This window comes from Epinephelus fuscoguttatus, linkage group LG22, assembly GCF_011397635.1.
Source record: "Epinephelus fuscoguttatus linkage group LG22, E.fuscoguttatus.final_Chr_v1".
NCBI classification, from domain to species: domain Eukaryota; kingdom Metazoa; phylum Chordata; class Actinopteri; order Perciformes; family Serranidae; genus Epinephelus; species Epinephelus fuscoguttatus.
In genome coordinates this window covers 27,962,373-27,975,762 of record NC_064773.1, presented here as the reverse complement: position 1 = coordinate 27,975,762, position 13,390 = coordinate 27,962,373, and the positions used below count along the sequence as shown (strand labels likewise).

At 41.9% G+C, this 13,390-nt stretch overlaps 1 protein-coding gene across 12 annotated transcripts in view; it reads left to right on the top strand.

Annotated features, from left to right (window-relative positions):
• Positions 1 to 13,390, top strand: part of nav3 (neuron navigator 3) — a 539,739-nt gene that overhangs the window by 465,124 nt on the left and 61,225 nt on the right. For 11 of the 12 annotated variants that reach the window (XM_049566143.1, XM_049566145.1, XM_049566146.1 and 8 more), the window contains 2 exons: positions 3,018 to 3,428; positions 5,244 to 5,363. In XM_049566143.1, coding sequence (XP_049422100.1) covers positions 3,018 to 3,428; positions 5,244 to 5,363 — 531 coding nt within the window. The remainder of the gene's footprint in view (positions 1 to 3,017; positions 3,429 to 5,243; positions 5,364 to 13,390) is intronic. The other variant, XM_049566142.1, reaches the window with a different exon arrangement.

The window sequence follows — 13,390 nt, the reverse complement described above, 5'->3', positions numbered from 1 at the left end:
GTGAATATGGCTGGCATCGCTGCCCCTCTCACATTGACACTTGGCATCACAGGGGTGCACTTTCTGCCCTTTCTCACCGAACACACACACACAACGCTGTTCTCACACCTCTCTCACTGCTATGTGCCAGACACTGCTTTAAGATGTTGCTTTTGTCACCTAATGAAGGCCAGCGTACAGAGGCAGGCATCCAAATAGGTGTCTCATCCCACATATCCAGTTACTGTCCTCCATCGCAACTGTATTATCAGCTACATTTGTCCCTTAAAATGATTGTTTTCAAAGGCAATATCGCAGCAGCCGGGTAGCAAACATGTTATAAATTGTCTTTTTAGCATTGGCTGCAGCTGTACATCATTTTCAAGTTAGAACAGGAAGATGATGAGTGTATTTACATTAGAATGAACTTGCTGATGATGCTGCAATTTAATGTAATAATGGGACAGAAATCAAATAATGCCTATTTTCTTCTTACCTGTAAGTGCTGTTTATTAGTTTAGATTGTTTTGGTGTGAGTCACCAGGTGTTGGAGATATCGGCCATAGAGATGGCTGCCTTCTCTCCAATATAACAAAACTACATGGCTCTCAGCTTGTGGTGCTCAAAGCGCCAAAAAAATGCATTTGAAAAACTCAAAACTACACCCGCCAACCATATCACTACACAGAAGGAAGCTTATATCTGCCATAGATTTTAGTAATAACTAGATACTGGATGCCAAGATGGCACTTATTCCTTCCAATGGAGTTGCTTGCCTGGCGCATACACCAAAAAAGTTTTCTAGCTTCAGGGTTTTCTCCTGGGTATGCAGCCCACTGAATATGCGCAGTTGTTCCTGCTTGACTCATAGACTCATAGACAAACAAACAAAGTTATGTTGTCACAGATTTTTAAATCATTTTCTAAAGATTGAGGAAAGTTTTACAAATGTAAAACCACCATGGCTCAAACATTCAGAATGGACAGATTCATAATTGACCTTGTTTTACAGATATCTCTTTTACAAAGGTGGTGTGTGGGGTAGATTCTTTCCGGGCCGCAGAGGATTTCTTTTTTTTTTTTTTTCCCCTGCAGTACTGCATGTGGCCACTGGGAAAAAATTGCTGCCTGGGTGCTTGTGAGAACATGAGATGTAAATAGTAATGGCGTCCTCCTTGGTTGAACTGAACTGTAACATTAGTTTTAGTGCTAGGTGAGCTAGCAGCACATGCACGTTTTTGCACAGTAATAAAGTTGATGGATGTATTTTAGTAGAAAGAAAATAGTTCCCTCATGAAACTGCTCACAACAAAGACTATGGATCATCTTCAGTAACCAGGTCATGATTTTTGGAAGGAGACATTGCCGTTGAGTTTATCAAATGTGTTTTTTGTTGTTGTTGTTGTTGTTGTTTTCGAGCACCACAAGCTGAGTGCCATCTAGTTCCATTATATTTGAGAGAAGGCAGATATCTCTACAGCTGATATCTTCAACACTTGGTAAGTCACACCAAAACAATCTAGACTCATAAAAAGTACTATGGGTGAGAGGAAAAATATGTAATTTTGATTTTGGGATGAACTGTCCCTTTAACGTTCAAACATCATATCCTCATATTGCCTAAATCAAATATGACAGTCAGTTTATCATAGTGTTAGCATCCATGCAACAATTACATGTAAAGCCTTAATCCTATTTACACTTTTCCTATGTGTTCATCGTGTTTCCATAGCAAAATGTATTTTATATAATTCTGCACGCCATCATTTTGTTTACAGAAAGATGTTTGTGCCTGGAGTACACACAAGCAACTTATCTTCAAGGACACAAATCAGAGCAACTCTGTGGTGTTGAGTGTGGTTTGTTCTGGCTGTCATCATGTGACTGTAGTGCACCCGTTTTCCCAGCAGAGAGAGCTCAAGCGAGGTACCACTGCTGCCATGCTTCGCTCTCTGTGTCAGTGTGATACATCAAGCTGCAGGGCTTGGTGTGTGAGTGGCCATGAGTGTATTAGTTTTGCATTTGCAATCCTGCTGACTCACTCACTGCACTTCTGTAGCGCTGTTGCAAATTTGAAAAAATCAATTAGGACTTATTTTGTTGTTGTCTGGCAAGGCATTCTTCGATAGATAGACTCGTGGGTTGCACAGCAGATGACATGTTCAGATCCTTCTACGACATTAGAGAATAAAGTGACTGTTGCAGGGCTAATGGAGGATTGTCAGGATAGTGAGTCAGTCCTCTTTGTCTCCCTCCACCAGGTTTGATTCCTTATCTTGGCTGCTTTTATTTGCTAAGATTTCACTTATTCTCACACTCACACTTTTCACTCTCTCCTACACAAGATCTCTCCTTCTAGATGCATGTTCATCCTGCTATTCATTAGCTAATGGTGATAGAACAATTTAGAAAACCTGATTGGAAAGTCAGTAAAGATCTGCACACTGCCATTAAATCTATATTTCTGACATTTCAGAGAGTTTATTTACTTCCTTCAACCCTGCTGATGAAAATGCACCTGATTCAGATTTTGTTTTCTGTGGTATTTCAAGTGTTTGCAAAAACACACTTGATAGTTGGATGGAAAAGTAGCTGTCTCTCTCTCTCACTCTCTCCATCTCTATGTGATGTACCGTGATGGTCTGACATATGTTCTCCTGGGAGCCTTCACTTTCTCCTCTCCTCCTCCTTCAAGTTAACACACTGGAAGAAACAGCACTTTAGGAAGGTCACACATGCGTACACACACATACACAAAGCAATGTTAGAGGAAACAGCAGATTTGAAGGGAGTGGCACTCGACTGATGTAGACAGCTCTCTGTTTAAAATATGATTGGTTCTTTCACCTCAGTGCTTTGCCCTTCACACAGGAGTGCACTTGATATAATGACATAGAGTTTTGAGTTTGTGTATTTAAGGCACTTCTTCTAAAACTCTCCACACTGAGCTGGAAACTGTTAGAAAATACAATGCTGATCATTTTCAGTTTTTGCTGCATCAAAATTAACCCACATTTTGCTCACCTCTCTTTCCACAGCACACTAGAAACAACCTTCGACACCACGGTAACCACTGAGGTCAATGGGCGAAGTCTACCAGCCCTCACTTCACGCTCCTCCCCCATGGCCTGGCGTCTGGGCCAAACACAAACCCCGCGTCTCCAGGCAGGCGAAGCCCCCTCAATGCCCAGCAGCTACGCTGCGCCCAGGGCGAGCACGACGAGCGCTGGCACCACCACGGGGCGCTACAGCGGCCACTCGGACCCCTCCAGGTTTGTGTTCAGTGCCCCCCTGAGGCGAGCAGCCGTGGCAGCAGGGGCGAGGGGGGCGGAGCAGGGGGAGAAGGGAGGAGGAGGGCTGGAAGGAGGGAAGCAGATGGAGATGGCAGGGTACATGAGTGATGGGGACATCCTAGGGAGGAACGGCCGGATGGATGATATCACCAGCGGGTAGGATGACTAGTGCTAAGCATGTTGGCTTCCTCTGATGCACTGACTAATTCTGAGCTCCTGCTTTAATGGCCCAATCAATGAATTACAGGCTTATTCACATATGTAACTCAACACATGTTATGTTAACATGTTCTGTATCCTTTACCCTTACACGCTTATTTGCTAATTACCAATCTTCCTCGCTGTTTGCACATTGCTACCACCACCAACTGCCAACCAGAGGAATGGCATGAACCAACCGAAGGATGTGAATTGTGTCACCTGAGTGCTCACACGCATGCATATGTGTGCATGGTACAAACAAATAGAGCACCCACATTACTCCATGTGTTGTTAGGGGCCAAAAACTCTACAAGGTACCATTTAAGTCATGTAAACAAATATTTAACATCTTCATAATCAGCTTTTTATCTTATTGTCTAAAATTGATAGAACTGTTAATCAAAGTGAGACTAATAGCAGGTTGAATTTTGGTGATGGGGCCTTTCTATTTAAATCAGTGACTGAATATTTATGTGTATATTTGAATCTTTAACAGACATGAATGTAAAATTCAAAATATTAAGACTGTATTCAGACCATTAGACTAATAATCCCTACAAGTTTTTAGCTCGTCGGTGTTGGCGACCAACTGAAAACTTGGTTAAGACTGGTGCTAGCGTTTATTTAGACAGCTGAAACTTTTTTGGGGCAAAGGATTTGGTTTGGTTGATGTTAGTATTTGCTCTTGATAAAAATCTACCACCTGGACTTGCTATTATTTTGTACTGCGTGTGAAACTTAGTAGTTCCAGTTGCCCCTTCCTACATGCAGTCCTTGGTAGTTATAAGGTGTTTCCTTGCCTCTTTTATGCATTGAACACATTACTTAATTTTAATTTTAAAGCATGCTCATGTTCATGACAGTCTGTGAGATTTGTAAGCTTTACTACCAGAAGATTTACATATAGGATGGTCCTGTACATCATTCATACTACTTTAAAGGCCATTTATATTTTGAAGGATCATGAATACAAGTGACACAAAGGGATGTCGCAGTAACTACTGGGTTTAGCTGAAAAACGGCCTGAAATTCACACTTAGCTGTGTATTCATGCAGTCACCAAGGCCTCACCCATCTTCCTGTGTACATTAAAACAAATGACCAGCTGACACCCACCAAGGCTATCATAGGTTTGTCATGTCTTTAAAAGGAAGCGCGAACCTTGAGGGCGTTCGATACACTGACAGATTACCGGAACCTGAATGAAAAAAGATAAGTCATTGTCTTCCATAAAACATCACAACAACTTGTGTGTGGGCCTCTGACCTTCATTCACTCAATAGCAACAAATGCCTTGAGCTAATTCCACACACACACACTCGCATGAACACACGTTCCCATGCACTTAAGATTGTCAGAGTGAATGAGTGAAGCATGTGTAGGATTAAAGACGTGTCAGAACAGAAAATGTAGTAACATGTCGGGAGGGAAAGGTGATTAGCTGAATTATTAGCTTAATTAGCTCAACGCTAATGATCCCCATGTCCTATCAGCCGTGTCTGATAGCTTTCTGGCACTAGCCTCAATTACCACTTGCTCACTGCCACATACACACATTGAAACATGCTCTTTTTTGTGAGTTCAAAAAAAATGCACATACAGCCTAAACAGTGTTCATTAATCAGTATATCCATCAGGTCCCTGTATTATCTCTACTGCTTTAATTTAATCAGCTTCTTTAAATTTAAAACAACAAAAACACTGACTAACTCTTTCAATGCCAAGCTGTGATCAGACATCTACGCCCTCTAATGAATTCTCCTCTCACAGATACCTTACAGACGGTGGCCTCCATCTGTATGCGCGGAACACAGGCCGAGCCTCAGACGCGGCTTCTTCTCGAGAAGTATCCCAGAGAGGGAGCAAAGAGATGCAGGGCGACATAGACAGGTAAGGATGGAGTCTGTCAGTCATACCGCTCGCTTTGCTGATGTGTGTTTGACATTGCTGTGGACCGCACCCAGGTCTAATTGAGAATCCACACTTTTAAGATTCATGTGAGAGCACGCTGCATACATGAAAGCAAGCTGTTAAATATCCAAATTTGCATACAGTGTCCGCATTTCACATTCCAGATAAGATTTCTGGCGTTTAGTTGATGTTCCTCTCCAGAGCACCTTGCAATGTGTTTGACAGTGAAAGCTTCAGTGGCATCGCTTGTTGCCATTCACTTTCAGCTGAAGCCAGGTGGATGTTTGCAAGGGCAAATCCACTAGACTGTGCTGTGCAGCTAGTGAGGCATGTGCATGAGGAAAGCGGTACGCTGTGGTGAGATTGGTAGACAGTTTGAAGCTATAACAACTTGATGTGTGGGGCGACTCCTGAGTTGGGAGTAAGACTGTGTTGATTTATACAGGGCTTTTCCTGCTACAACCAGTTTGTATTTAAACCATCTCTACTTTCATCCCAAGTTCATGTCAAGAGTTATCATTATGGCTTTTTAAGGATTAACAAACAGCCTGTCTGACATAGAATCACCATATGTAAATGAAACTTATATATGTGACAATTTTTACTCACCTTCAGCTCGTGCTGCAACATGTATATTACATGTTCATGCTGTCTCCATGACCTCATCCAGATTTTTGTTCCATGTTCTTGAATGAATTTCATGAATTTTCTGTAAAGAGTAGTGCAAGAACTAATAGCTAGTTGTCCCTGCCTGTTTTATGCCATGTATGTTTACTCTAAAGTCACATGATTGTTTATAGAGATTTGTAAGATTTCCGGTTTTGGAAGTCAGAACTCTGATTGTTAGTGAACAGAATCTGTTACTGTGTGATGTGCTGTTTGGTGACAAAACAGTCACATTTGAAACATCTATTAAGATTTGATTTTTTTTTTAGTGTGGGCCAGTCTTTAAGAGCTATGGAGCAATCATATAGTACGCCAAACATGTCTAATTTGCTCATAAACAAATATAAACAAACATAAAGCCACATGTGAAAATAGGAAATAAGTTCATGTCTTTCAAAGGTGATAGCCAGGGCACTGCCCCACTGCAGGGACGTCCAAGATTAAATGAGATGAAAAGGAGAGAGGTGCTATTGATTTGAAGCTGTCAAGCTAAGATTGTGTTGACAAGCCTTCAGAGAGGCTGCTGGGAATCGAATGATGCAGCGACATTTCCCAGCATCGCAACTTCTGCCAAGATTTAAATGAGTGGCAGTGTTTAGAGGAGTGGGAGGCTTGAAAAGCAATCAGATATGGCTCTCAAGAATTAGTTGGCTTTTGTTATAATGCTTTTAATTAGTTAAGTGCTGTTGTAGACAGTCTACTTCAGATTAAGGATTCTATTCAAGTAGCTAAATGAGCATGGTTAAAGAAGGCAAACTTAACCAGGGTGAAATATGCCTTGCAGAAAAGGTGGTGATGTTTTGCTTCCTGCTGAATCTATGTCTTTGTTTGTGTTACTGGTCTATATAATCCAATTATTTCACATCCCAGATGATCCTTCTATTTCTGAAGTACGTGCCCGGTCTCAGAAGCATGCTCGTCACAACAGTCAGTCAAGCCAGACAGCCAGGGGCAAGTCCGATCATATCTGTGATCGGCAGAGCGTCAAAACACGCCAGATCTGACCAGAGATTCAGAATAAGCTGATTAACCTGCCCCCTGTCAGATCTCCCCGTCAGCCCCTGACACTCAGGCAAGGGGATGGATAAGAATAAGTCTGAACCTTGTGAACTGTCTCCTCCATTTGCCAGGTCTTAGCTTCACCCTACACATGTTTTTTCTCTGTATTTGAATATTATGCCCAAAGTGTCTCACCTTGCATTGACATGAATCCAAAAAAAAAAAATTGCAGCTTTTCTCAGCTTTAGTCTGCGTTAGCGCTCTGGGCCTCAGGGGCCATGAGGAAACATTGATGCCTGCTTCCCCTTAAGATGCCTGCAGGCAAGAGACTCCAGATTGGATCAGAATTTGAACTCTGGAACCCTGTTTTTTCTTCCTTCCTTCCTTCATTTTCCCGTACAAATCTATATGAATGTACACACGCGCAAAAGTACACATGCCTTTAATGCTTCCCCCTGCCTCCTTCTGACATGTGTGATTGTCAGACGCTGAGCTGTCACCACCCGCTGACATACGACAAAGCTCAGGGGGGAAATTCATTTCCGAAGAGATCGCTCACCGGGCTTCACACCTCAGCCCGGCTTTAGCTCCCTCCATAGGACAGAATCTGCCTTCCATGATTGGTTCCTTCTTTATCCCAAAGCATTCAGCTTCTTTTCCACACAACCCCCCGGCTTTAAGTGAAATGAGTAGAGGATAAGGCCCAAGTTCAAACAATCTGTTTGCTGACTTTGAAGAACTTTTCTTCTCCTCAAATGCGCATGCTGCCATTCAAGGAATGAGAAATACTAACAAATGCATTTATTCTTAGATTGGAAGTGAGTCAAATAAACATTGTGCAGTTTCTCCTGCCGTCTGTCATATGTAGCTGTCCTTACGATGAACTAACCAGAATAGGAGGTGAAAACTTTCAACACATGTTTCTACTGCTTCTGGCACTAGCAGGTAGAATCATAATCATATGTATTTCTTGCATGTCTGCTCCATTGCTGCCGTATTTTGGCTCCCTTATCTAGGAGAAAATGCTAGTGTGCAGTAAGTAGGTGATTAAAGGGACAAGGCCCTTTTGAATAGGCTTCAGTTGGTGACATTCAGGAGAGATTTTCTGATCAAAGTTGTAGTTAATATTTCTGTTGTGCTCATTATTAAATCCTTCATTTAAATGTAAATTTCCTCAGATGTTATATATCAAGCCCCAGAGAAGGAATATGAGCATGTTGCACTCAGTTGTGGATTAGCAGAGATTTTTAAGAGTCAGATATTATTAATGTAAGAGAAAAAGCATGACTCAAACTTCAATCACAGCCCAACCTGACTATCTTGTGGCCCAACACTGCATTATGGGGCTACTTTCACAAAGACCTAACTACGAGCTAACTACTGTAATTGTCAGACTGATAGATGTGTAAATTCAACTGTTGCACAACGCTACCTCGTCTAATCTATGTTATGTAGGACTAATTTGGTTCAGAAGGGTTTATTTTATGTCCCTACTGCTGTATGTTTCATACAGGTTACTGCGCTTTCCGTGTCAGTAAGCGTCACTGATTGTAAGGCCAGAAATATACTTGCTTTTAACTACACACTAACATTTGCATGATGGCTGCCCCATGTATCCTGAATCCGTTTGGAGCGTTTGTTGTGCATGTCCTCAGAAATCAATGCTACATATATGCAAGATGCAATAAACAATGGGGGCAGTGTAGCAGGCAGCGAAAAATATTATCCCCATTGTCACAATCTGCTTGATTTAGGGGCCTTACATACCATCGGCAATGGCACCACTGTCACTTTTTCTGCCGTGATCTCAGGATTAGCAATAGAGTAACCTCCTCAAGTGTCACCATGTAACGTTGCATCGTACAAATTCAGAAGTTCTTTATGGTCTGAGTTCTCTGTTAGCGCTCTAGTGGAATCCCCGAGTAAAAAGCGTAGCACATAGGCAAGTATGTGAACAATAAGATTCACAACACAGCTGGTCATCTATGTAAACTTGTGGTTTAAAAGTAAGTGTATCTCCGGCCTTACTATGGCAACATAGCTTGCAGTTAGCAGGGGGTAGAGTGGCTAACTTTTTAGACTTAAAATAAGTCATTCCACATTTTTGGGAAACTTGCAGTAACTTGTCTAAGAGCAAAAGTAGGGCTGACCTAACACTACAGACTAGTCTAAAATATATGTGTGAAACTGGCCCATGGTTTGCTGCGGACAAATCCTCTTCTACAGTGCGAATGTCGGATGATTGTTGAACTTGTAAGAAAAGTCTGCGAGAATCTCTTCAAAACCAAAATCTGACTTGTCAGTGTTAATTGAAGTATTTTCTGCAGTCATGCATAAGTGTAGCAGCTTTGGAAATGCACTGGTGTTACACACGGTTATCTCTGTGGATATGCAGTTGAAGGTTGCGTTACACATAATTGAATCTGTATAACAGAAATATATTGCTTGCAGCATCAGTGCATAAACAGGAGCATTTAATGGATGTTATTGTCTGTTACTGTATAACAGCCTCCTTGTAATTGTTGGGGTCACAACACTTGTTTTTCTAAAAGTTGTTTTGCCTTCGGCACCTGGACACAGCTGTATATTGAGTTACAAACTGTTAGAGCAGAGCAGGGAATTTGAGCTGTTGTTGTCTGATAGTTGGATATGAAGTGCAGTTTGGGACAAATTATTTGTTATTTTTATTATACTGCAGAACTGTGTAGTTATTGTCTTTCAGTAATGGAAAGAATGGCCAAGCATTAAAATGCTCAGTCATTCCCTTCTCTTCCACCTCTTGGAATAAGCAGTAATTGGGATTGTGCACATGTCCCTCCACTCCCCAGTTCTCCTGGCACACTGGCAGTAGTAGAGAGTGTTCCTGGGAGGCAGAAAGCAGGAGCAGGTCTGTGTACATAAACTGAGCTCCCATGAGGCTCATTATGCTTCACGCTCCTCTCCGTCCATAACGACTTCTCTGGCTGCCACCCATGGCAGCTTTATCCCAAACCAACACAGCCCCTGAGGAAATTCATCTAAATGACTCATCAGATCGAGACTGGCGGCCAGCAGGTGACTGAGACCATCTGGGGCTGGAACAGTGTGGGTTTATGTTTGCTGCAGTCAACCTTACATCAGATATGTGCCCGATGCGACTATAGGTGGTGTATGCTGCTGACCTCCACTTCTTGGTCCGATCAGCTATGTGGGTGTCCATGGATGTTACTTGGGAAAACATTCCGGTGCACAGGAAGTGATGCACTATGTTTCTGGAGGTGGTTTGCTTGGAAGGCTGAAGAAAAAGATGAGAAGTTAAGATTTGAGTGTTTTAATCATCAGTATGGGGACAGAGCCCATGCTTTTATCACCAGTGTTCAGCAAACTAAGTGAGGCATGGTACAGAGTGTCAAAAATCCTTTTATTTGTTGGCAGCTTTTTTCCCATTTATGCTAAGAATACTGTCGACTCTCCTGAAACTGACCATCTGGCCCAAAGCAGCTGAACAACAAAAGCTCAGATCCCTCTTCTGATCAGTCCATTTTAAAACAATGGTGAATTCAGGCTTGGCTAAAAGCCCTTCTCTAAAAATACCCTCCTGTCATGCAACATAGATGAGCGCATGCTCGTGGCTTTACTGTCAAGAAAAGACGCCCAAGGAGAGTGTTTTGACACCGACAGGCTTCCCGTTCTCAGCAGAGACATGAATAAGTAACCGGGCCTTGCTCACCCTCTTGTTTGAAGCCTGGACTGTGGCAGCTGGCTCTGCGTTTTTTTTTTTTGTTTTGTTTTGTTTTGTTTTGTTTTTTTGTTGTTTTTTTTTTTGTTATCTGAAGCTTTGGGGGGATTGGAGACCAGTTTGTGTGTGTGACTGTGTGTTGTGTTGTCCATGCTTGACAAAAAGAGAGCTTGTTTGTGTGCTTGTCCCAGACTACATTTAAATGTGTGTGTGTTTGGAGATCTCTGCATATGTGTGTGTGTGTGTGTGTGTGTGTGTGTGTGTGTGCGGCTGAGCAGCGGGATCCTGGCTGTCACTCTGCAGAGCGGTGACAGTCGTGGTGAAGCTGCGCGGCTCTTCAGTGCTGCCGTAAGCAGCGAGGAGATTTGGAGGAGAAGGTTTTTGCCATCAATGACAAAGCCGGTCGTTATATAAGTTTCTGTGTAGTTCATCTCTGCCAGGGGCACCACTTAGGAAGAAAATATCCTCTCACGTTGCACCTGAAAGTGTAGCGCCTCGACGTCTCTGCTTTCTAGTTTTCTGAAGTTTTCTGGCACTTGTCAGTCTCTTTTTCTGTCTTCCAGACATTTGTCTTTTTTCCAGTCTTTCCACCTTAATGAAGCGCACACAGGCACACAGACTAAACTTAGCACACTGTGATGGTAATTGGAAGAAGTTTTATCGCCGATTTGAGTACCCAGCTGTGTCTGGCTCTTGTGTGTGTCCTCACGCAGGTGCTTGCATACAGATATATTTCCTCTCTAAAACAGGCAAATTGCGGCCCACACAAACACACGCTAATTAACATCTATTCATTCAGAGTAGCACAAGGGAAAGTTTCCATTTTTTTGGAAGCTAAGTTTTCCTCTCATTTTTTATTCTCTGGCATTGATTCAGCTGTGTCTTCCACTCTGGATGCTGCTCTCTCTATTTGTCCTTAATCTGAATATTTCTCTTAATTTACTCCAGGGGAGGCTTGATATCCTCATTAATTACTGTACTCGCTGAATTAATAAGTGAAGTCAAGTAGTTCTAGTACGGGCAGTGATGAAATAAAAAGACATGCTGCCCTACTTCCCTTTTCTTAATGTGTGTTTAGAGTCCAACAAACCCTGTCGCCCTCAAATGAATGAAGTTAAATTTTTCCCTCCAAGCTTCAAATGTCCACAGGTGGTGTTTCACTGGCTAAATATGAGCCTTCCAGTTTAGCAGTCATGCATCTGTTTTTTCTCTGAATTAAGCTTTAATTAATTTTTGTCCATATTTTTACACCACCTCTGTTTTACTTTGTGAAAACATCCTGTTTTTTGTTTGGGCTCTGCACTGTTTAAAAAGCTCAATTTCTATTCCCTTAAATGTCATATCTTTTTCGCACACCTTGACATACTGTATATCAGATGTTAACTCTATGTTTGCTGTACATTCTGCCATGGCAGCTTGTCCTTCTCTGAGCATTCCTCTCAGCACGATGATCTTTGGGCCATATGTCCCTCTGACTGTGAAGCACAGTTCTGTCTGTCAGGGGCAGGTAATTCATCTGCTTAGACTGAGAGGTAAAAGACACCAGGGCCCGTAGTGTCTTAGCAGAAAATAATAACTCCATTAATTTTGAGGTATTATCACAAAAAACACACAGATAAATAGCCATAGCCACCTCTGTATTATATTTTACAATGTAGGCCACCAGAGATAGACTGCTATATGTAAGCCCAATAAAAAAAACTATAGAACTACTTCCAGTTCCAGTGCACTAGTTTGGATTTTCAATTCCACATTTTAGACACAATTTAGCGCTTAGTCATTGGTTAAAAAAATGTAGTTTGACATTTGGTTAAATAAGAATATTGATACCATGCATAGTGGTAAGCTAAATATGAAGCTACACCCAGCAGCTCCTTACCTTAGCTTAGAATAAAGACAGTAAACAGCTAGCTTGGTTCTATGCAAAGGCTAAAAGATAGCCCACTAACACCTTTGCAGCTCCTTCATGAACAAATGAGGTATCGTCTGTTAGTAAGTGAATTTTGTAACCTCTTGACAGAGCCATGCTAGCTGCTTCCCCCTGTTTCCAGTCTTTATGCTAAGCTAAGCTAACCAGCTACTGGCTCCGGCTTCATTTTACATTTTAGACACAATTTAGCACAAAGTCATTGGTTAAAAAATCAATCTTTGACATTTTGGGTTTGATGAGAATATTGACACCAGGCATAGTGGTACGCTAAATATGAAGGTACAGCCAGCAGCTAGTTACGTTAGCTTAGCATAAAGACAGGAAACAGCTAGCTTGGTAGAGAAAAAGGTGGACAAAAACATCAGCCTACCAACACCTTTAGAGCTCCCTAATCAATAAATGAGACATTATATGTTAAATGGTGAGCTAGAGGTATTGGTAAGTGAATTTCATATGGTTGACAGAGCCATGCTAGCTGTGTCCCCATTCCCAGCATTGATGCTGAACTAAGTTAACCGGCTGCTGGCTACAGCTGACAAGAAAGTGGTATCATTCTTATCATCTAACTCTCTGCAGGAAATTAGCATTTTCCGATGGTTTAATGGTTTAAGTTGAATTTCTTTGTGTTCACCACATACTAACATGCAATACAAATTACCTTCTGTGTGGTAGAATACTGGTGTGTTGAATGTG